General features: G+C 36.8%; 2 protein-coding genes across 3 annotated transcripts in view; one reads left to right on the top strand and one right to left on the bottom strand.

The window, feature by feature from the left end:
- The window catches only part of slc9a7 (solute carrier family 9 member 7), a 62,194-nt gene extending 61,061 nt beyond the window's left edge, over positions 1-1,133 (bottom strand). Inside the window, exon 1 of one of the 2 annotated variants that reach the window (XM_038271727.1) lies at positions 454-1,133. In XM_038271727.1, the coding sequence (XP_038127655.1) occupies positions 454-733 (280 nt within the window). In that variant the 5' untranslated portion in view covers positions 734-1,133. The remainder of the gene's footprint in view (positions 1-453) is intronic. The other variant, XM_038271728.1, reaches the window with a different exon arrangement.
- Positions 1,134-9,248: 8,115 nt separating this feature from the next.
- Positions 9,249-22,359, top strand: rp2 (RP2 activator of ARL3 GTPase). The gene is made up of 5 exons (XM_038271726.1): positions 9,249-9,532; positions 12,721-13,389; positions 13,956-14,070; positions 20,772-20,857; positions 20,962-22,359. Exons 1-5 carry the CDS (start codon positions 9,374-9,376, stop codon positions 21,043-21,045), a joined length of 1,113 nt encoding a protein of 370 aa, XP_038127654.1. The 5' UTR covers positions 9,249-9,373; the 3' UTR covers positions 21,046-22,359.
- The last annotated feature ends 76 nt before the right edge of the window (positions 22,360-22,435 follow it).

Genomic DNA, 22,435 nt, shown 5'->3' with positions numbered 1-22,435 from the left:
AACATAAGTATTTACTCAGATACAAAGATTGTTTCTGAAAACCCATGGTTATGCAGACAAGGCGCAAAGCGAAACAAAGTTACTTGATGCATGCATACCTGGCATTTGACCCATTTTCATTTGCATGTCTGTAGAAACCTGTGCAGGCAGAGTAATAGCAACTCTAGCCCTGAGCTCACACCCTAAATTCAATCCTGGTGATACAGCATGCATTAAGTGCATTGAATTATGGCTGTGCAGCAGTGCTGTGGCTGACTGAGCAGCTGAGAGCATCTTCTAGAAATTAGTACAAGGAGAACCAATTACAGACTAGTTAAGTGCGTGTGCATGTTCGCTCAGACCTCTGATGCCGTTAGATCTCATCAGGGAGACTGAATCATGCACAGCCTGTGGAAGGCTGGTGGAGCTGAGGAGAGCCAGTGATTGTGTGCGTGCCATTTTCAGCAGCCTCACCGTAAATCATTGCCAGCCCGGTTTCGTGAAGGAAGCGAACCCGCCTGTGCTTGAAGAGCCAAATGGTGAGAATGGTGAGAGTCAGCAGCGAAATGAATGTCAGCAGATTGACGCTGTCCTGTCGGTGACTTTCCTCCGCCTCCTTCTCCGTTCCAAGTTCTTCCACCATTCCGCGCTCCTCCGCGCTGAGTCCTGGCGCCGCGTTCAGGAGGATCCAAACCAGCATCATCATCATCATCGAGCCCCGAGCCGCACAGGCTGCGTCCCGGAGAGCCTCCATGTTTTTAGGATGACACCGCTGAGAGCGCACGCAGCCCGTTTGCCATGTCACAGCTGGGAGAAGAGCGCGCGCACAGCTGTGCGCAGAGGAGACACCGAGCAGGAGTTCAACCTTTTAAAGGAACAACAGCGCACGGAGGGGGGGTCCTCTATGTGAAGAACAGACGACCTGCACATAAAGTCATCCAGCCAGCAATCTGCAAAGCTACTGAGTCACTGCTCTGAGATTTTGATGATTGTGCAATTCGGAGGTCACTCCTCTTGAAAACAGGAAATTTTAACCGTTTCTGCACAAAGGAGAAGTTGAAGCAGATATCCTGTTGGGATGATCCGGTCAGAGGGGAGGGGGGGGTTCAAATACTCCTTATTTATTGGTTCTGTTCATAACAACCTCCTCTTCAGAAACAGCCAGCTCTTATTGGCTTTTTAGCGGTCACGCACACACTATGAAATACGGTAGCAAAGCTGGTTCGGGCTTTTCAAAATAAAACCAAGAACGTTGGTTCATTCCCTCTGGTCTAAAATAATGGGTATATGAGAATTTGCTTTTTTAATTTTTATTAAGTGTTTTTCATGGTTAACTTAAGAATGCCCATGTATTTACCTAAATTTTTTTAATTGTTTTATTTCCAGTTACTGATTTCACTTCAGAGTGAAAGTACAACACCCTTAGATCCTTCTAACTAAATATCTGCCAGATCTGATGAGGAATTTCAAAATCAAAGCCTCGTGTTGTTGTTTTTTTTTTTGTTTTTTTCTAAATTGCTGTCAGTATTGTTCAGAAAATCTGTTTCCAGTTACTGATTTCACTTCAGCTATCTAAGGGTGTTCTACTTTCACCCTGACGTGAAAACAGATTTTCTGAGCTATAATGATAGCAACTAAGATAAAAGGGACCAATTTTACATATTGTGAGAGCAGAGGCATAGCCAGAACACTATAATAAGGGTTGCCAGGCAATAACCAATGTACACTGAGGGGTGGCAGAAAGGGGATAGGTGCCAGAACCTCAGGGCCAATCTACACTGTTCCAACTGGAAAATTAACCAGCAGAACTATATTTTCTAAATAAAGACTAACTATACTTTCCTACAGCCTTTGCTAACAAATGGTTCCAAATATCTTAACATCCATGCTGTCTGAATTAAAGGTGTAGTGGACAAAATTCTTTCAGGTTTGAGTTCTGGTGTGAAAATCTTATTCATTGTCATTACTAACATATTTTTATAAACAATTGTTCTGCATAAAATTTGTATTTACATGAACTTATATCTAAATTAATGGAATAAACATTCCACTTAGGAGTATTACTGCTGCCGCCATCTGTATTAGAGGGAAGAAATGGTAGGGGTGGCCACAGGGGTGGCCAATGATTGGCTAAGGCTGGCCATGGCCACACCTAGCCCCCCACCTGTGTCAGGGGCTTTAATTTTCCACATCAGATCTTGATCATAGTTGGTGAGAAGCATCCAGGGATGCCCTGCTGTCACCCTGAACTACAATTAGTAATTGGAAGCACAGAGTTTCTTGGCAGTGTTGACAGCAACGTAGGTAGTGGCCAGTTTACACATTTTGAGAGGTTTTAATTTTGTAATTTGGCATCAGATTTTGATAATATATTGTGAGGACTATCTAAGGTTGTTCTACGTTTTCCCTAAACTGAAATCAAGTTTGTTTTTGTTTTTTTGTTGTTGTTGTTGTTTTATTTATTTATTAGCAATATTGACAGCAATTTAGCTAAAAGTAACCAATTTTACACATTTTGAGGTGCTTTGATTTTGAAATTCTACATCAGCTCTTGATGATATTTTGTGAGACATGTCTAAGAGTCTTGTACTTTTACCCTGATGTGAAATCAGTAACTGGAAAATGTTTTTAGTTAAAATAAATGGGCATTCTGAAACAAGGTGCATTAAATTAACCATGTAAATAGTAACCAAAAAAAGAGAAATATTAAAATGATTCTCATATATCCATATTCACATGAGCTCATAAGAAATAGTGTTAGACCAGAGGGAATGTAAATTATAACTTATTCTAGTTCTTAAATGTTAAACTTTTCAGTTTTATTTTGAAAAGCCAAAGCCCTGGTTGTTGCCATAATTCATAGTGTATGCGTGACCAATAAATATCAAGCAAGGTCTGGATTGATGGTCGTTTTCAAAAGTGGACACCGATTTGATTTCAGTTGGAAATGGAAGCATTTGGTGGAGAAATTTGCTTAAACTATTTCCCTGCATAAGCTTCACCTTGTAGATCTGATGTTGTGTCAAACATTTAAAAGTGCTGAGAGGAGATGTTTGTTAGTCTATTTTTTAAAAACACAAATATTTTTAGAAATTCTTCATGAATTCAAACTTTTTATATGACCTTCGAACTATATTTTCAGACTAAATATGACATGTTTCTATTTAGGGCTTATTCATAATCATAACATAGTTCATTGTATAGAGTCACAATAAGCAAAAACTATTTTTAAACAAAATATATAAACTCAGACACACACACACACACACACACACACACACACACATATATATTTCTATACATATATCTCAGAGGAAAATAGTCCATATCAGGTTTGTGCAGTCTAGGCATTTGAGGTTTGAATCTGAAGTTGCTTAATTGTTATCCAGATGCTTTCAAAATGGATAAAATACAATTTTACTCATATTTCTTTATTTCCTTCAAAGTGGAAAATTTTGTTAGGGTGTAGCTGACAAAACTGCTAGAGCTTGTACTCCCACCTGTCGATGATGCCCTGTGCAAAGAACCTTATTGCCTCTATCAAAAAGCACTCCTGACTTTAAATGAACAAACAAAATAACCATTTTAATGTTGTTGTTGATTTTTTTTATTTCTTAATAAATTCTACCACAGTTTTGGGGCTACATTTTGTAATTAAACCCTCTGCCTGAAAGATCAGTAGCTAAGGGCACACATTGAAAGTGATCCAGCTATACTTTTGCAGTTTTAAGTAAAAGTTGAAAAATTTAGTAGGAACCAATGAACCTCTTTTTAAATCACTGTCTGAAGCATATGGTTCTCTGGTTGTCTCCAATCCAATGTCTGCAATCTTTGACATCCCCCTCACTTCTAACTTGCCTAAAGGAATGAAGCGGGCTATAGCATTTACCACACTTTGAGCTCGTAGGTTGATCATACATAACTTGAAAGATTCTCAACCCCCTTCACATGCCCGCTGGATTCGAGAGGTGCTTTACAACCTCAAAGTAGAGAAATTGAGGTTTTCTCTTAGAGGCTCCATTAAGTTATTTCAGGCTACATGGGACCCTTTTCTTAGATACAGGTGCTGGTCATAAAATTAGAATATCATGAAAAAGTAGATTGATTTCAGTAATTCCATTTAAAAAGTGAAACTTGTATATTATATTCATACATTACATACAAACTCATATATTTCAGATGTTTATTTTGTTTAATTTTGATGATTACAAATGACAACAAATGAAAATCTCAAATTCATCATATCAGAAAATTAGAATATTACTGAAGACCAATAAAAACAAAGGATTTATAGAAATGTTGGCCAACTGAAAAGTATGAACATGAAAAGTATGAGCATGTACAGCACTCAGTATTTAGTTGGGCCTCCTTTGGCCTGTATTACTGCAGCAATGCGGCGTGGCATGGAGTCGATCAGTCTGTGGCACTGCTCAGGTGTTATGATAGCCCAGGTTGCTCTAATAGTGGCTTTTAGCTCTTCTGAATTGTTGGGTCTGGTGTATTGCATCTTCTTCTTCACAATACCCCATAGATTTTCTATGGGGTTAAGGTCAGGAGAGTTTGCTGGCCAATTAAGCTAATTTTCTGATATGATGAATTTGAGATTTTCATTTGTTGTCATTTGTAATCATCAAAATTAAACAAAATAAACATCTGAAATATATGAGTTTGTATGTAATGTATGAATATAATATACAAGTTTCACTTTTTAAATGGAATTACTGAAATCAATCTACTTTTTCATGATATTCTAATTTTATGACCAGCACCTGTATTTTGACTCTTTGAATCGTCTTGACCCTGAGGATACTTGAATGTCTAACATGATCTCTACTTATCTATCTACATTTACATTCATGTCTACCCTTTTTGATCTGTTTTTCTCTTTATACTTTTTATTTATGTATAAATTTTTTTCCCATTTGTTTATTTATTTATTTTTTGGCCTTTGGGTGGGGTGGGCGGTCAGGGTGGATCGGGATTGACAGAACTGTGATATTGAGATTGTATTGACACTTTGAATTTGCCCCAACAATGTCTGTCTTATGTTCAAAATGTTAAATAAACAAAGTTAAAAAAAAAAAAAGAAAAAGGAGAGGATTTGTATTTACTGGGACTGGTTCATGAACATCTGAGCAGTTAGTCCAGTCAGCGGGCTGCTTTACTGAGCATTTTTGACAAGTGCACCCCTAGTTCAGGAGGATGGTATTTGGACTGAATTTGGCCTATACTGTATTTGTTTGGGTTTTTTTGTCAATAAATTAACACAGTAGAATATAGGTAAAATGCTCTCCATGTGCATACAACCACATTACCGGTAAACTGATCAAATAAAAATAACGTCAAAGTTTCAGGATGTATCTTTCAATGTCTGGGTTTTATTGAATTTGGATGCAGCCGTTACAAGAAGAGCATTACTAACCTGACTGCTCTCTATAAAAGGTAAAGTTAAGTGAAGGGATTATGATGGGAATGTTCTTCAGTGGTGGGCTTTCTACTCTACGTTTCAGGGGAGAGAATCCTTTAAACTGCTGCTTACAAAGACATTTTAGAAAACTTCATGTTCCCAAATGTTAGTTTTAGGAGTAACATCCAACTGCCACAATGAAAAGTTCATAAAGATGTTGAATAACAAATTAAGTTTGGAGAAACTTAACTTCAACCCAATATGGTTCTCATATGGGGTAAGTAGTGCTTATAGTCTTTGAAGGCACTCCAGAGGGCACTTAGGCTATTGTTGATAAATAGCCTTCATGCATAAGCATTATGAAATTATTTTAATTGAGATCTTTTATTAAACCATTAGCAAATAAAGTCTAATTTTACAATGAATGGACTGTTAATGCAACAAGCAGAACATTTCTATGTTTGTTTAATGGGACTTTCTAGCCTGGGAGAGAAATCTTTGGAGCTGCTCCTTCCATTTTCTACCTTATATCTTAGTGATACTTCCTTCTGCAAGGACTGAAATCAAAATAGAAAGAGACAGAACCTGAAGAGCCTGATTGGAGCAGCTGCTTCAAATAAGATGCCAAAAATCCTCAGTCAAAGTCAAACAAGTTTCTCACAAAAATGAAAAAGCAGAAAGACTGTTCACTGAGACAATGTCGCTCTTTTCCCATTGCTGTCCTTGAAAAGGTAATAAAGCTGATTTCGAGTTTGAAAAATATAGATATTAGACCTATATTTTTGGCCCCAAAAATGTCTTATTTATGAAAAAATATATGATTCAAAAACCGGGCTGCTTTAAGTTTATAATGATTGTCTTTTAGTTATTTAATACACCAGTCTCAGCAGGGGACATCTATATGTGCTAATTAATGGTATCTGGGTAAAATTAATCCTTCATAGAATATAAAGTTTGAGATCCAAAGTGATAAAGCACATTTTGGGAGAATTAGACCCAAGTAATCTCATCCAACAACATCAAATGCTTGATTAAGAACATTTCTAAACAGCCTCATAAACCCAATCATAAACATTAGACATAAAGTTCCAAGATTACAATAAACTCCAAGAATAAACCCTTTTTGTGAAGAATAGGACATGCATCAAGTACCTCAATGTGTAAAGGAACCATCTCAATGGTTTCAGGGAATATAATGTATGAAATGTTGAAACCTGATGCTTTTTGTTTTTATCCATGTCAGGTGCAACCTTACGTATTTAATCCACTTGTGATAATATCTCCAAATCAGAAAGACTCTGGAAAGGACCTAGTGAACAATAGGGGAAAACAAATCTAAGGTTGTGCATGTGCAGTAGAAGCCCTGCTATAGTGATGTCATTTGGATCCTTTCTTATGCAACCACTGATCTTTTTGGATGCACTGATCCTGCATCAAAAAGTGATCTTAACATAGCTGCGCTTTAGGCGGTTGTGTCAGAGGTAGGCTGAGAGGCTGCTGGGCTCCAGTCAGTGTTGCAGCTGTCCTTCCTTTGTTGCACTGAACCCTAGTGGTCATAAAGTAAAATATGTTAAATCAGCTTGGGTTTTTTTTCAACTTCTTGCATAGTTTTGCTTTTACACTGTTTGAGATTTTGATTATAGACCAGGACAAAGTGGTTCTTAACTCTTTATAGGGTTCTCAGTGAGATACTTTTAAATTCCAAATTTCAAGCCAATAGTGTTATTGAAATCAGGACTAGATATTATTACCTTTGTAACATAAAAAAAAATCTGGATATTTTGATGCCAAAAAATAATGTCAGTGTAATAACAAAAAATGCCAACTTCCCCGAATATATTAAGAAAAATAACAAAAGTGCTTCTATAAGAAATTAATGAAAAGCACTCTGAGAGTGAAAGAAACACATTTTATTTGCTACAACATAACCTTAGAGGCATTAATGCTGATACTGGCCATTATATTTTTTAGTTTATAAACCTAAATATAATTGTTAACTATGCTTATTACCTTTTTAACTTTTCAATTAGCTTTTTACCTTTTTTCTTTACTTGTTAACTTTTTTCAACTTAATTTACAGTAGGTAATATATCATTCAAGGGCTCATGTAGCAGTATCTTTGCTGAATGGCTGGATATAGATATTGTGCTTCTAGACCTCACTGAGGGATGGGGGGGGGGACTCCATTTGTAAGGAGTATGCAAGTGATCAAAAATGGTAACTTTTCCTATAAAGGGTTAACAATTAAGAGGAAAGAAAGTGATACAGACAAGTTTTATTTGAAAAACACAAATCATAGGCAGATATATTTATGAGGTTTTTAAGTCCAGATAATCAAATTTGAAAATTTTTGTTCACATGCTTTCTGAACTTGCCCCATTTTGCAAAGAAGAATGGCTGAAAGTCTCTACTTCAGATCAGCACAGGAGAGAGAGGTTTAAATACAGAGTGGTGAGATTGACTCACATTTCTCAGTAAATAACTTGTTTTTGGTATATTACTATTACCAAAATAGAATACACTGTGGTTGCAATGTGAGAAAAAAAAAGAAAGCCACACCTTTTTTTTTTTGCAAAGTACTTTAGCCTGTTAGTTAGTCAAAATGTCCTTGGTGAATACAGAGCATGTTTAAGAACAGAGTTCCAGGTCAATCCAATTGACTGGTTTCTATTTTCATGTTTTTATTGAATTGCAATGCCACATGAGCTGCTGCTCTAAACACAAATGGTTATTGTATTAATAAAAAAGAAGAACAAACAAGTATGTAACCACATATTGGAAATATATATGTGTTACTGATCACTAACCTTTAAAATATGCTGTCAGGAATACAGGAAGTCTGAGTAATGATCATGGGAGTAAAAGCTGAAAACTGAATCAGCTGGTCTTTTACCGACTCACTGTCAGATAAATATTTTCCTTTAACAATAGTTATTCTCACATTTTCTTTTATAAGCAGAAAGGTTTGGGGAATTATGGCCTATTTTGTGTTAATCTGTCAAATGTCATTGTTTGTGGTTGGGCATGAGCTCAGTAAGAAGAAGGGAAGTACCAAAAAGATAGGGGGAAGCAAGGTGTGATGAGGATTACCTATTATTAGCGAAGCCTAGCGGTAAAAGTAGGACGCTAATCTAATGCGTGGTTGGTTAGATGGTTAACTGCCATTTGAGGTTTGTTGTGCATGGTTATATTTAAATTCCGTTTCGAAACATTCAGATTAGAACTGGTTTATTGTGTGCATAAGACTAAAGACGAAAATCAATAATTAATACAGTATTTTAACTACTGGTACATTATATCTACATTCAGTGTCTGTTCCACTTGTCGTTTTTATTTAGTGTTTTTTTATTTAGGACCCAAAGGGGAGTGTCTGGAGTGGAACTGGTGATGCGTTTGTGGTAGTCAGTAAAACTAATATCTCCTGTTTACTAACTAATAATTCATGTTTAATTCCATTTATTTACTTTTTCAGTGTTTGAAGTTAAATATTTTGACACATAAAATGTGGTTTGAAATTGGATTTTACAAAACGTCAAAGTACAAAAAAGCTCCATAGCTAATCTGGAAAACCGTTCTTATTTTGTTAATGAAAGAAAATTTTGGACACGACATAAAGGCTGGATTTGTTTAGCTTACCTTGATTGTATGTCTATTTTATTTACTGGAGTGTTCATTTTATATACATAAATTTACAAATGCGCGTTTTGGAACGTTATTGCAGCGGAAATCAAGCTTGTACATCTTGTACGTGAACGCTTCACTCTTTTGCGTATGTGCGTCATTCTATCCAGGGCAACGATTGGCTGATGCAACCAACACCAGGTGTTCTATTGGATAGAAAACGAAGCTGCGAAACGGGAAGCTGAAAACTAGGAAGAAAAAAAACCCTGTCAACTGTGGTGTCGGTCGCGCCTTATAATTTGTCGAGGGTTTTTTTTTTTCGGGCTGACGTGACCGTGCTGTTTGGTCGCTTCTGTAAAAGCCAAAATGGGGTGCTTCTTCTCGAAAAAATCCAAAAGAAAGTCGGCGGAAAAGGAGAACCCCTCGCCGACGACAACGACTGTCGAAAGTGGAGGTAACGCGGTTCCCCTTGGCAACAACGCCGATGAGCCGCCGAAGCAGTACAGCTGGGATAAAAGAGAAAAGGTGAGGATTGTTAAAAAACAAAAGCAACAAAATGGTAACATAAATCAGGCGGGCTGTACTGTAGATAGTTCCTTATAAGTGAATCATATTGTTGGTTAGCTACATATTTAATTACCTTGCTAGAAACAACAAAGTTCCTTTTTTGGTTCCGTGTCAAGTTTAAGCAGCAGTTTCCCCTCACCGTGCTTAACAAATCTTACCCTGCATTAAGTTAAGAGCTAGATGCATGCTTTTATAAAGCATTTCACACAAAACAACTTGTGCAGTAAATGTATGTTAAATTAACACGATTAGAGTTCAAAATGTCGCCTTCTTCTCTCTAAATGTTCCCATGTTACCAGCCTTATCTCATTATGGGATTACTACACAACATAACACAGCCTTATGTTGCCCTGCAGAGACCTCAGAGGCTTGGCAGTGGTTCAACTTCCGTTTACACTAGTGGGTTATTTAACATCTAATAAAGGGGCCGCGCTACTTAATGCATTACTTTATAAATTAGCTTCAAAGGTCTATAGGAATACTTATTTTTAGTTTTGGTTTGGTATAATAGTTGCAGAAAGGCTGTTTCAAAATATAGTACTTCCTGAAAGGTAGTTAATTGGTGCTTTTTGATGTTATCATGTAGAGTTGCGCAATATGTAAAGGTAATGTACAGGGGTGCAAAAACAAAACAAAATGAGAACTCTCATTTGATTGGCCTTTTTGCTGGAGCAGTTTGCAGCGGGTATTGGATCACACCATGGATTTCCTGGGTTCATATGTTGTGGTATTTCTGCATGTGATCGTGTGTTTATGCAGGGCTCCTCTCTTTGTATCTCAGCGTAGGGCTGAAACTAATGATTAGTTTGCAGATCGGTTAATCTTTCGATCATTTTTTTCAATTAATCAATTAGCAATCGTATAGCCAAAGGTTCCTTAAAGATGTCTTTTTACTAAATTAAACCAGGTGAAAACGTCTTCCACTTGTGGAGTTCTGGATAGAGCATGTTGACAAAATCTTTTTTTTTTTTTTTTTTATCTTAAATGCAAGATGTTTACAATTTTGGTATAATTGCTGCTCTAAGTGGGTTGCCGCTAATAGTATGTTTCAGAGTCTCTATACTCCATTTAATGATTAATCGATTTTTAATTAGTTTACAATCATTTCAATAATCAATTGATCACGATTAATCTGATTAATTGTTTCAGCCCTACCTCAGCGTTTTCCCATATGGCTGTTAGTCTCTCTAAATTGCCCTTTGAAGAAACCAACCACCCTGCAAGGAAAAGGTGGATATAGACAGCAAAAGGATGGAGTTTTTAAGCATTACCAGCAGAGGTGTCAAGTAACAAAGTACAAATACTTTTTTACTGTACTTAAGTACACTTTTTAGGTATCTATACTTTGCTCCATTATTTATTTTTCTTTTGACTTCTGAATTCTACTCATTACATTTTCACACAAATATCTGTTCTTTCTGCTTCTTCCATTTTTGAAAACAAACGTTACTCGTTACTCTTGGCTTCGGTTTAATGTTTATAAATATTTATTTTACGTCATGTGTGCCATCCAATGCAGATCAGTGGTACCATCCACATCTAGTGAAAACTGGTGCAATTGGATGAGTGCAAACACTCACTGGTTAGCTAAAGGAAATCATCAGAAGCAAGCAGGTGTTCTTCAAACTGCAAACGTGAATTGTCTATGCCATGCTAAAATGTCGGATTCAGAATAAGATGTTGAAATGTCTGAAAGGTCGGACACAGGAGAGGGTATTGGGAGATGGAGACCAACAAGACCTCCCTCATCCTTGGCCCTATCTCAAAGAATTTTTCCAAATAGTCGAAAAATTGAGTTTTCAATTCATATAGTTGCATCTGGCTTTTTTTTTTTTTTTTTTTTTTTTTTTTTTAAGGTAACTTTATACTTTAAGCAGTTTTTGGAGCACATACTTTTTTACTTCTACTTCAGTAAATAGGTCAAGTTGATACTTCAACTTTTACCAGAGTGTTTTTAAATTGCAGTATCTATACTTCTACTTTTGACACAACTGATTACCAGTATAGTTGGAGCCTTACAAACATAGATGCCTCTTATAAATTCTTTGTGGTGAACGTTATTACTATAAAAGCTCCACTTAGGAGTGCAGCTAAAATGCTAAACAGTAAACATTAATTGCCAGATCTAATGGAACCAAGTAGGTATAGATTAGTCACTACTACCAAAGTTTTAAATACTTAAGGCATCAAAGCCATTTTTATTTTCTGCTATTTTGTCCCTAAGGGTTAAAGCCCTTTAGATTTTTTTCTATTCAGTTTAGGTTTGTTCTATTACACCAGGTATGTTTGTGAAAATTTCAAGTGTTACATTTCAGTATATTTCCTTTTTATATCACCTTCACTACTATGGAAATAATCCAAAAATGGCTAATCTTGATTAAAACTCAAGACAGGTTTCTTTTTCATTTTTTTTTTTTTTTGTCATACAGGCACTTTTTTGTGGTTTCTGAAAGGGTGTACAACCCTGTGACATCAGTTCCTTGGTAGAAGCTAAATAATGAGTCACTGGCTACTCTGCTGCATAACATTTCTTCTTTTGTTAGACTGCTGTATCTGTTCACTACCGTGCATAAGTATGCTCACCCTTATGAATTTTTCCACGAGTTGTTATGTTACAAACCTATGACCGGATAGACTAATGGGAAGCAAAAAGCGAATAATACTTGTTTTTTATGATGTCTTGTAAATCAAAATTGGAATAAGTGTGGCATTCATTTTTATTCCTCATTCTGAGACAATACTTTGTGTTATAACGTTTCACTGACCGTAATGCAGCAGGTTTTTTTTTTCTTCTTTTTTTTGCCAAGTCTCTACTAACTTTACAAAATAGCTCAAACCCAGTTAGAGTTGTTGAATAAAAGCATTTTCCAATACATATTGTACATATTCATAGTTAGCTTTAGGTCTGTGCTGTTCTACAGCAAGATGAACCTCTATCTCAACCTTAAAAACAAAATTAAACAAAAAAAAACCCCAGCCCGGACCAGGTTTCTCCCAAGATTACTTAGGATTGGTTAATTTTTGTCAGTTAAAACGTTCATACTTAACCATTGTGATATAACTAAAAATAGGTTTCAGAATGTTGTGATTATGTATTTAAATATTTTTTCCAAATAAATTTTTTGAATACATTTGTTTATCTCCAGGTTGATCCCAAGGATTACATGCTGACAGGACTGAAAGATGTCACTGTCGGCCGCCTGCCTGGAAAACTGAACGGCCAGCAGTTTGTAATCCAAGAATGTGAGAACTGCAACATCTATGTGTTGGACCACTCAGCGACTATCAACATCGACGACTGCGTCAACTGCCGCATTGTCCTCGGACCTGTTAAGGGAAGTGTGTTTTTCAGAGACTGCAAAGACATCAAGTGCGTGGTTGCCTGTCAGCAGTTTCGCACGCGGGACTGTAAAAAGATGGACGTGTTCCTGTGCTGCGCCACTCAGCCCATCATCGAAGCCTCCACAGGGATGAAGTTCGGCTGCTTTCAGTACTACTACCCTGACCTGGCCTTCCACTTTAAGGATGCGGGGCTGAGCATATTTAACAACAACTGGAGCAACATCCATGACTTCACGCCGGTGTCAGGAGAGAACAACTGGAGCCTGCTGCCAGAGGACTCAAATGTGCTGGATTTTGTCCCAATGCCCGACCCAGAGTCTGACTTCAAGTCTGTTCGGATCTCCACCGAGGCCGCCCGGAGCATCGTGCCTTTGACGAAAGGAGGGAGGCGGAAGGACAGCGAGGAGTCCTGTCTCTTTGTTTTCTTCGCTGGAGAATATACAACTGCAAATGCCAGGAAACTGATAGATGAGGTAAGTGTTGGTAAAGAGAGGAGGCCATGTCTGTGGGAACCTGGTTTTGGAAAGTGTGCGCATAGAGGAAGTGTTTGTTGGTGAATAGTGAAATGGTGGTGCAATTGTCAGATCTTACTTGCTGCAGGACTTTCATCCAATGTTTCATAAATTTTTGATTTGTCAGTCTGACCTTCTACTTAAACTAAGCCTAAATGAGTATAAAACAGAATGGCTCATTGAAGGCGCTATGGTTTGGACATCTTTAAATATTTGGTTGTGAACCATTCTAGAGGTTTAGACAAAATAAAATTTGAAACCAAAGATTATTTCCCTATTGTGTTTTGGCTTTCTCCGGTTTATATTTCAGTCTTTGTGGGTTTTTTTTATCTAAATGCTAACCACCATGCAAAGCTGACAGTCTTGCTGTGTAAATATTCCATTGACGTTTGCTGTCACTGAAAAGAATATGCATCACCAGAAACGAAACAAGAAGTCTTACAGGGAACATCTTTCATTTAGGAATCTTTACGGGCTACACAACTCACTTTTGTTATTATTGGCCAACTTCATTCCTTTTTACACAGGCAACCAGTAAAGGATTCGTACTGATCCAGACCAAAGAGGTCTCCATGAAGCCTGAAGATGCAAAGCGTGTGTTTCAAAGCAACGCAGAAGATCTTGTGGAGTTTATCAGTAAAGGTAAGCCTCTGTGTATATTTATAAAATGCCTCAGCTGCACAATAATTCAGCCCCATCATTGCTGCAGCTGACAAAAAAAAAAAAATGGTACACATACTCTTTTCAGCTGCACATTTTTCCCCAGTGTCATCATGTAGCAGTAATTTATCAACTTAAAGTTAAGAAGGAAAGAACTGATCCAAAGACTAGCTGTCTTTTTTTTTTTTTTAAACATCTGAACCAGAACCAGGGAGAATTTTTTTTTTTTTATAGGCCGTTCCCTAACAACAAATGCAAAATTAGACAATCAATAAAAAATAAGAGGAACATTTTCTTCCAGTGAAGCTTTGCTCTTTCCATTGAAAAAACACAACTCCCCAGTTTTTAGTCTGGTATTCATTCATTAGCTGAATGCACAAAATTGAACAATCAATAAACTATAATGTTTTATAACATAGTCAGAACAACTGGGAAAGAGCAAACTGTTCACACTGGACTAAACCTATACATTTCTGACAAGAAAACAAGCATGTTTGCCTTATTGCGTTTTAGCAGTGTGTGCAGGTGGTTAACAATATTACCAGCACGGTCCCCTGCACTAATATATCATCCATCGCCATTTGTTGGACTGACGAAAATCGGTTGGAAAATGTTTTTTACATATCTTCCAACTTTAGCTTCTGCTCTCTGAGTTTTTGGTTATAGAAGGCATCTGGTGTGTAGAGAACATTTTCTTTCAGATCCATGTGAGGCGTGTCTTAAATACTTAGGATTCTTGTTCCGTGTCTCCGATTCCTCCTTTCATAAACAGAAACGTAAATCTGTTTTATTTCACTGTGTGATGATTGACAGAAGCTTTTCAGAAACTAGCAAAAGTATTCACACCAACTGAGCTTTTCCACATTTCTTTTCAAGTTAAAACAACAAGCATCAACATGTTTTTACTGGTGCTTAACCCACATCTGAAATTGGAAAGCATTCAACATTAGTCACTAGAGGAACCGATAGCAAAATGGAAATAGGTGCAGCTAATGGTAGCTTTAGAGGAGCTGCAATTGTTTCAAAGCTCAGGAGGGTGAAGGTATGGAATGGAAAGTTATTCTTTGTGCTTTAATACAAATCTGATCATTATGACTTGGTGGAAAAAAGAAAACTCTGCTTATATTTTTTATGTATGTTACAGCAATTTTATAGAAGAATGAAGTTGCAACATGTTATCTCAAGGCACTTGACAGAGATGGTTCAATCAGATCATCCACTCAGATTGGTTAGAACATTTCTATCAAGTAAAACCAGCTGATTGCATCCAGTCATCGCTCGTACTGAATAAGCATGTGGTAACAGACAGTTTCTTGTATTGTGGCATGGAGTCTTCAGCAATCCCTAACGCTGAGCATGCATGTAGCGACAGTGGAGAGGAAAAACTCCTTGTATCAGGAAGAGACCTCTAGCAGCAACATCCAACCAATATATGGAACCAGACATACATGATGACTGTAGATCTGATCAACAAATACCTTCTATGTTAGAAAAGATTAGGATAAATAGCTGTATAGGTGGCTCTCTATTAGAAAAACAGATGAGCTGTTAGCTGTTTTCATGTATAAAGAGGTAAAAGAGAGCATAGACCCCACAGCATAATCCCCGGTCCTCAGAACTTTACATTAGGCACAATACAGCCAGACGGCCACCAAATACAGCCTCCATCATCAGTTCATCAGATAGATATGTGGGTAGTTACATTAGAGTCCAGCGGTAGCAGAAGCAGCTGCTTGGCCACAAAAAACCCATTTGTTCAATTGTTCTTTACCTAATCTGAAGGGCACATGGTTGGCTTTGTTACAGGGAGCACTGGCGCTCCCAAATGAAAAAATAAGTGTACTATGAATTTTCTGAAATGGCACCTTTAAAAGGAAAAAAAAGAAAATGAACCTGGCTAATAATTACTGTTTGGTGAGACTGACTTTTTTTTTTTTTTTTCAAATGGGTGTTTCAACTCAAATGCTGAATTACCTGCCTGGTTCTGCTCTTAGCTATATAAGGTTTTCCTTATATAGCTAAATCAGTAAATCAGAGTTGGATCCACTCTGATTTAAACCTATAGATCTAGTTAGCAGTGGTGCTAAACATTATCAAATCATGAAATGCTGGAGGCATGTCCCTTAACCTCTTAACTTAATGTAATTTATGCAGGTTTAGCTTAACCTTTGTCATACAACATTTATTGCACTAAGGACTTAACTAAGGTCTTAACAATGATGCCATATTAATAACCCTTTATTGGGCAATCAGAATTTCAAGCCAATAGTGTTATTGGAATCCAGGGCAAGACCTTTGTAACATTCAAAAAATATGGATATTTTGAATGCAAAAATGAATTTTAATGTAATAACAAGAAACGCCAACTTGCCCGAATATATTTAGAAAATTGTGCTTCTATGAGAAATTCATGAAAAACACTCAGAGTGAAAGAAACACATTTTATTTGTACAACATATTTTGGAGGCATTAATGCTGATACTGGAACTTACATTTTTTAGTTTATAAACCTAAATATAATTAACTAGGCTTATTAACTTTTTAACTTTTTTTTTTTTTACTTTTCAATTAGCTTTTTACCTTTTTTCTTGACTTGTTAATTTTTTTTAACTAAATTAATTTTTCCTCTGATAAATAATATGCATATAATATTAAATAATTAATCTGGGGGCAAAACAAGTAATGTTTCATTAAACTGTGCAGCCTGGCACAACGGCACAATTTGTAGCACTGTTGCCTTGCAGCAAAAAGGATCTGGGTTCGATTCCCAGCCAGGGGTTTGTCTGCATGGTCTCCCTGTGCATGTGTGGGTTTTCCCCGGATACTCCTACTTCCTCCATCAGTCCAAAAACATGACTGTTAGGATAATGGGCCTCTAAATTGTACTTAGGTTTGAGTGTGTGCATGGTTAATGAGACTGAATGTGATTTAAAAATCTCCAAATACATTAAAATGCAAGATAAACTTTATAAAAACAATTTATAGTGTTCCTGAACTGAAACTATAACTAAAATTAAACTAAAACTATATATTATTATTTTAACTTACAGATAGTTACTGGAGATACAAAGAGAAAGAGGTGTGTGCAAATTAAATGCAGGAAAGATCTATTTTAGTGCAACAGGTTCAAAGGAGGAAAAAAAAGCATATTTACATCCTAATTGTTAATTCAGGGGATCAGTGGAAGCTTTGTTCATGTGTGGCTGATGTTCGATGGAGAAATGGGAGAGTCGTTCTTCTCCCTCTGACTGCAGAAACGAGCTGCAGTGCTTTGGAGTAGGTAGGGGCTCACTCACTCACTACTCGCTGAAGATACTAAACTCAGCCATTGGTGCATGTGTTGTCCTTTAGGTCTCCAAGAAGAAAGGAAGTAGTCGCTAGATTTTGATAAATATAGCGACAGATTCGCTAAGTATGCAATTCTGTGTTCACCTGCCTCAGTGAGCTTGTGGCAGTCTGGCCCAGGGTTTATGTTTTCACAGTGCTTCTCTTATTTATTTGCCAATCAGGACGTAAATGAGTTTTAAGCTTGCTCTCTGGATTCAGGGCTGCAGCCTCTCATCTCTATTTATTCACTGGATTACTGAAAACAGTGAAGCTACTGGCTGCCATATTGGTACTACCCACTCCCACAGAGACGCGCCATTAAAATGCCAAGGTGTGTAGCATTTGGCTGCAAAACCAGGCAGTTTGCCTGCTGTGGGAAGACGTTTCTCTCTGCTTCTGTCTTCTTGAACCCCAGTCAGCCTTGGCAGATGGACGCTCACTCTGAGCCTGGTTCTGCTGGAGGTTTCTTCCTGTTAAAAGGGATTTTTTCCTCTCCACTGTTGCTACAAGCATGCTTAGTGTGAGGGATTGCGTTCAAGTCAATTAGCCGATGCAATCAACTGGTTTTCCTTAGATAGAAAACTATGAATCAATTTGACTGGATGATCTAGTGAACTGTAAAGTGCCTTGAAATGATATGTGTTGTGAATTGGCACTATAGAAATATTTTAGGAGCAAAATTTGAGTGAAAGGGATTAAATCTGTACTCGCATCCATGCTGCCATTAGTTTTTCATTTATTTTTCTACTCACACTAATCTATTTTTAGGTGCAAATGTAAGTAAAATGCTTGCACTATACAACCCTGCCTCTTTGCACTATGCACCTCAGTTTACTGTCCCTGTTCCTTCGGGTAACCATAACTAACGTTTTTGTGGTTGACTTGCTGTTGTCTCCAATCACTTCCACTTTATCAAAATACATCTAACAGTTGATTGTAGTAGTGAGGAAATAAGATTGGACTCTTTGCTCACTATTACACTTCCCATGCTGGAATTAACTGAGCTCCAGAGAGCAGCCAGTACTTTCTCAAATTTGTAGAAACGGTCTACATGCGCCAAGTTTTACTTCACCACCTCATTACTCTACATGGGTGAAAAAAAGCTATGTTTACAAGGACAAAACTATGTGGAGGAACTTGACTGGCCTACATTACACATTAAATTAATGATTTGAACACCTTTGGAATAAATGATAGACTCTGAGCCAGATCTTTTTGTCCAGTTTCTGACCTCACTAATGTGCTTTTACAACAGCAATCAAAGGATTAGCATGAACACACTCCAAAACCTTGAGAAAAGCCGTAGCTCTCATAGCTGCAAAGGGTGTCAATCAGGGTTGAGTGTTTGAAGGTTGCAGAAAGAATATTTGGGCACTATGATGCACTCTGAAATACTTGTAGCTGCAGAACATGGATGCACTGAAGAATTGGAGAATATTTGCTGAATTCCTTCTGAAGAATTAGCAGGAAAAAAAATCTCTTGGGCTTTTTCTTTCAGTTTGGATCGCCTGTATCTTTATTGTGTTTGTAAACCAACTAAAATCCAACTAAAATAGATTCTGGTCTGATTTTATTGATTCATTAAATCTTCTGTTCATGAAGATTTAATGTTTTTTTTACCAATCCTTTGTCTTTCATGGTTCAGGGTGACATCAGTTCATCGCTTTTTGTTTTGTGGATATATTCTCATGACTGATAAACTCGCTACCTGTGTGATACCACTAGCTGCTAACATTTGGTGTGTTATATTTTCATTGTTTGTTGTGAAACAAGCAGAGATGGGAAGTAACGAAGTACAAATACTTTATTACTGTACTCAAGTAGATTTTTCTGATATTTTTACTTTAATTTACTAATTATTTTTATGGCGACTTTTTACTTCTACTCCTTACATTTTTACACAAATATCTGTACTTTCTACTCCTTACATTTTAAAAAATTGTCTCGTTACTTTAGTTTTGAATCATTTCAATGGAGTTACCGTTATTATTTTTCACGTCATCAATACCAAATTCAATCTAATTGGATGGGAATCTACCTTGCATTTGACGCACCACTACAAGATGAATCGACAGATTCGGCGGTATTCATTGGCGGCAAATCATTGCAGCTTGGTGGCGTTAGCATAGTAGCATGGACGACGAGATGATTGAAAATGAACACAACGGAGATCTAGTCCTATTGGCAGACATCCATTTAAAATGTAGGCAACAGCATGAAAAAAGTGGTTTCTACTTTTACTTTTATACTTTAAGTAAATTTATAAGCCTGTACTTTGTTACTTTTACTTGAGTAAAGAAGTTTAATCAGTACTTCCACTTTTACCAGAGTATTTTTTAACACAAGTATCTGTACTTTTACTCAAGTACGGAAAGTGAGTACTTTTGCCATCTCTGGAAACAAGTATTGTTTTTCAAGCATGTTTCACAACATGAAGATTAAGTTCACCTCACGGGGGAATGGTTGAAATCAAAGCTAGTGTTTGGGGATAATGTCTGTCATTTGTCCTTTTATCATGAAAATTAAAGGGGGGGGGGGGGGGAAGTCAGCCAATTGTTGTTTTAGGAAAAAAACAGCCCTAATTCTTGTATAAAATGGGAACATTAATACTTTTGCAAGACACAACATTTTTTTTTATCATGTTGATGGGTGAATGCATGGTTTTTTTGTATCCCAAAAACTTCAGACTGAACACATTGCTTCCACAATGATCGCCTGCATTGGCAGGTTGATATTTTAGCTCCCTTTCTTCGACATTGTGGTGAAATTATACTCAGCTCTCCTCACCTGGCCGTCAAATAGGAGAATCATCCATTTACCAATCTTACAGAATATGCCATAACACCAGTTCCTTTTTCTTCGTCTCAGTGTGGCTGAGAGCGAGGCTTGGTGCTCTATGTCATATGGTAGGGGGAAAAATGGATTAAAAATGGCGTCAGTGGCAAGGAACCATAGGAGCTGCTCTTCTGCTGCAGGAGCATAGATCAATTGACTTTGGGGGTTTTTAACAGGAAAAAAGCTTTGTCTGCTCAACTACTTAACCTCACATTGCAGCCACATCCATCCCTGATTGAAATAACCTGATGCAAATGAGCATACAATTTCAGATTTTTGAACTTCTGTGATGTTTTCCTTTGCTCTCCTCGTGTACACAATGCCTATACTCGCAGTGCTGTTTCACTCTGATGGCCAATATGGGCTCGCGTCTAGTCGCTCCTGACAACATGGAAATCACTCGCTCCAGTCGTCACATGAGAGTTTGGGGAAAACGCACCTTAAAGATTGATTTTGAGTGTTGATACAGGGATCAGGAGTGTAGATGTTGTGACTCATAATGTCATACCTCTCCTCTCAAGGTCCCGTCACTGCCCTCGAGCTGAACGGTGATGGTGTCGTGGAAGCCTGCAAGAACATCGCTAACGAAGTGTTCAGTGGCACCAAAGTACGCATGCTGTTTATGAGCATATTTCTCCTTTAGATATACATACAAATGTGACTTTGGTTGTGCTTTATTTTTATTTTTTTTTACTTTCTCTCTTCCTGCAGCTTTTTGTCTCGGACAACAAGAACACATCAACCCGCGATGTTGACAGCTTCTTCAACTTTGCTGACATGCAGATGGGTTTATAAGTCACCTGATGAAGATGTCTTTTGAAATGATTAAAGGCAGGATTGAAAACTTCTGCAGACTGTTAGAAATTGCTTCTGGTTTAACAAATCAGTTCCCACGATTGGATGAAATTTTACCATTTTTTCTTCAGACAGAAGGAAGAAAAATGGCTGTAAACCACTGAAATGTTAGTTGCTAAGAGTGCTGTGATTATTTATGTTTCTGTGAATGTATTTTGGAAATCTATTTTCTTTTTTCCTCTGTGAATGTAGCTGTTTCTGTAAGTGTATTTTCTTTTTTTAATTTAAATATTACTTACATTGCTGTTTGGGATAAAAGGAAAACGTTAGAAAAAAAACAACATGAGCACAAAACGCCTGTTTCCATCTTTACATTTTTCTTAGAAGTATTTGTCTTTGGTTTGGATAATGTATTTCCCTCTATTTGAAATGTGTATATATGAGATACTGTATAGGTAATGATTATGTCTTTACTCGTGTATGTTAGGCCAAAACCAGGTTGTGAAAAGTTTATCTTAAGTTTTGTTAATCTGTTTTCATCAACATATAAACACAAGAGGAATGCTGGATATTTGAAGTAGGCACCTTGTGTGTATTTTTTTTTATATATATATATATATGTGATTTTTATACATAACTGAATGTTTTTGTATAGAATTTCATAAACTACATATATTTTGTAAAATTCTAATTATTTTGTATTTTTAAACAAAGATGACTGAAAGTCGGCTGCCAGCACCTGTTTTCCATGACAAAAGATCTTTTAAGAGTACATGTGTCTCTAAGGTTCAATTTGCATAGCCATTAAATCTGAGAACCGATGTGAAAAACAGAAACTGTGCTGAATGGAAATGCTTTTCTTCCTCTTTGTACAACTTTTTTTTTGCTGTTCAGGGCCTCTATTTGTCAACTTCAATAGAGTGGAAACACCAAACATTTTCTTGATGAGACAGAAATATGTAGATCTGACCATAGTTACCATTTAGCTGCACTTTCTCATCTCAGTGATGAGTTCAGATGATGGTTGTGGCTTTAACAAATTCTAATCTAAATAAATTATGTCTATAAAACGATTACCTCATACAAAATTAAACATACAGTTTTTTTTCTTTAAGTTACTTTTTTTTACTTCATCACCTCTGTAAATTTGTGTTATGCAGTTATTTCCAGTAACACATAAAAAAATAACATGTTCAAATTGTGCCCAGTTTGCAAAAAGTGTATGCCATTTATCTGTAACTGTTCATTTTTTATGGACTACTGTGATCTTTATATGTAAGATTCATATTAAAACCAATAGAATCAAAACAATCATTCTTTTGCCTATGTTATTTGCTTTTAGTAAAGATGCTCCAATGGGAGTATAGAATTGCGATCATTAATAGCGGGT

This window comes from Cyprinodon tularosa, unplaced genomic scaffold (assembly GCF_016077235.1).
Source record: "Cyprinodon tularosa strain WSP-4 unplaced genomic scaffold, ASM1607723v1 ctg808, whole genome shotgun sequence".
Taxonomy (NCBI): Eukaryota; Metazoa; Chordata; class Actinopteri; order Cyprinodontiformes; family Cyprinodontidae; genus Cyprinodon; species Cyprinodon tularosa.
The sequence above is the reverse complement of the archived record's forward strand: the minus strand, read 5'-3'. Positions and strand labels throughout refer to the sequence as shown.

Coding starts and splice junctions, on each gene's coding strand:
- rp2 (XM_038271726.1), top strand. CDS start 9,374: ATGGGGTGCTTCTTCTCGAAAAAATCCAAAAGAAAGTCGGCGGAAAAG. Junction 9,533..12,720: donor GCTGGGATAAAAGAGAAAAG/GTGAGGATTGTT, acceptor GTTTATCTCCAG/GTTGATCCCAAGGATTACAT. Junction 13,390..13,955: donor CCAGGAAACTGATAGATGAG/GTAAGTGTTGGT, acceptor CTTTTTACACAG/GCAACCAGTAAAGGATTCGT.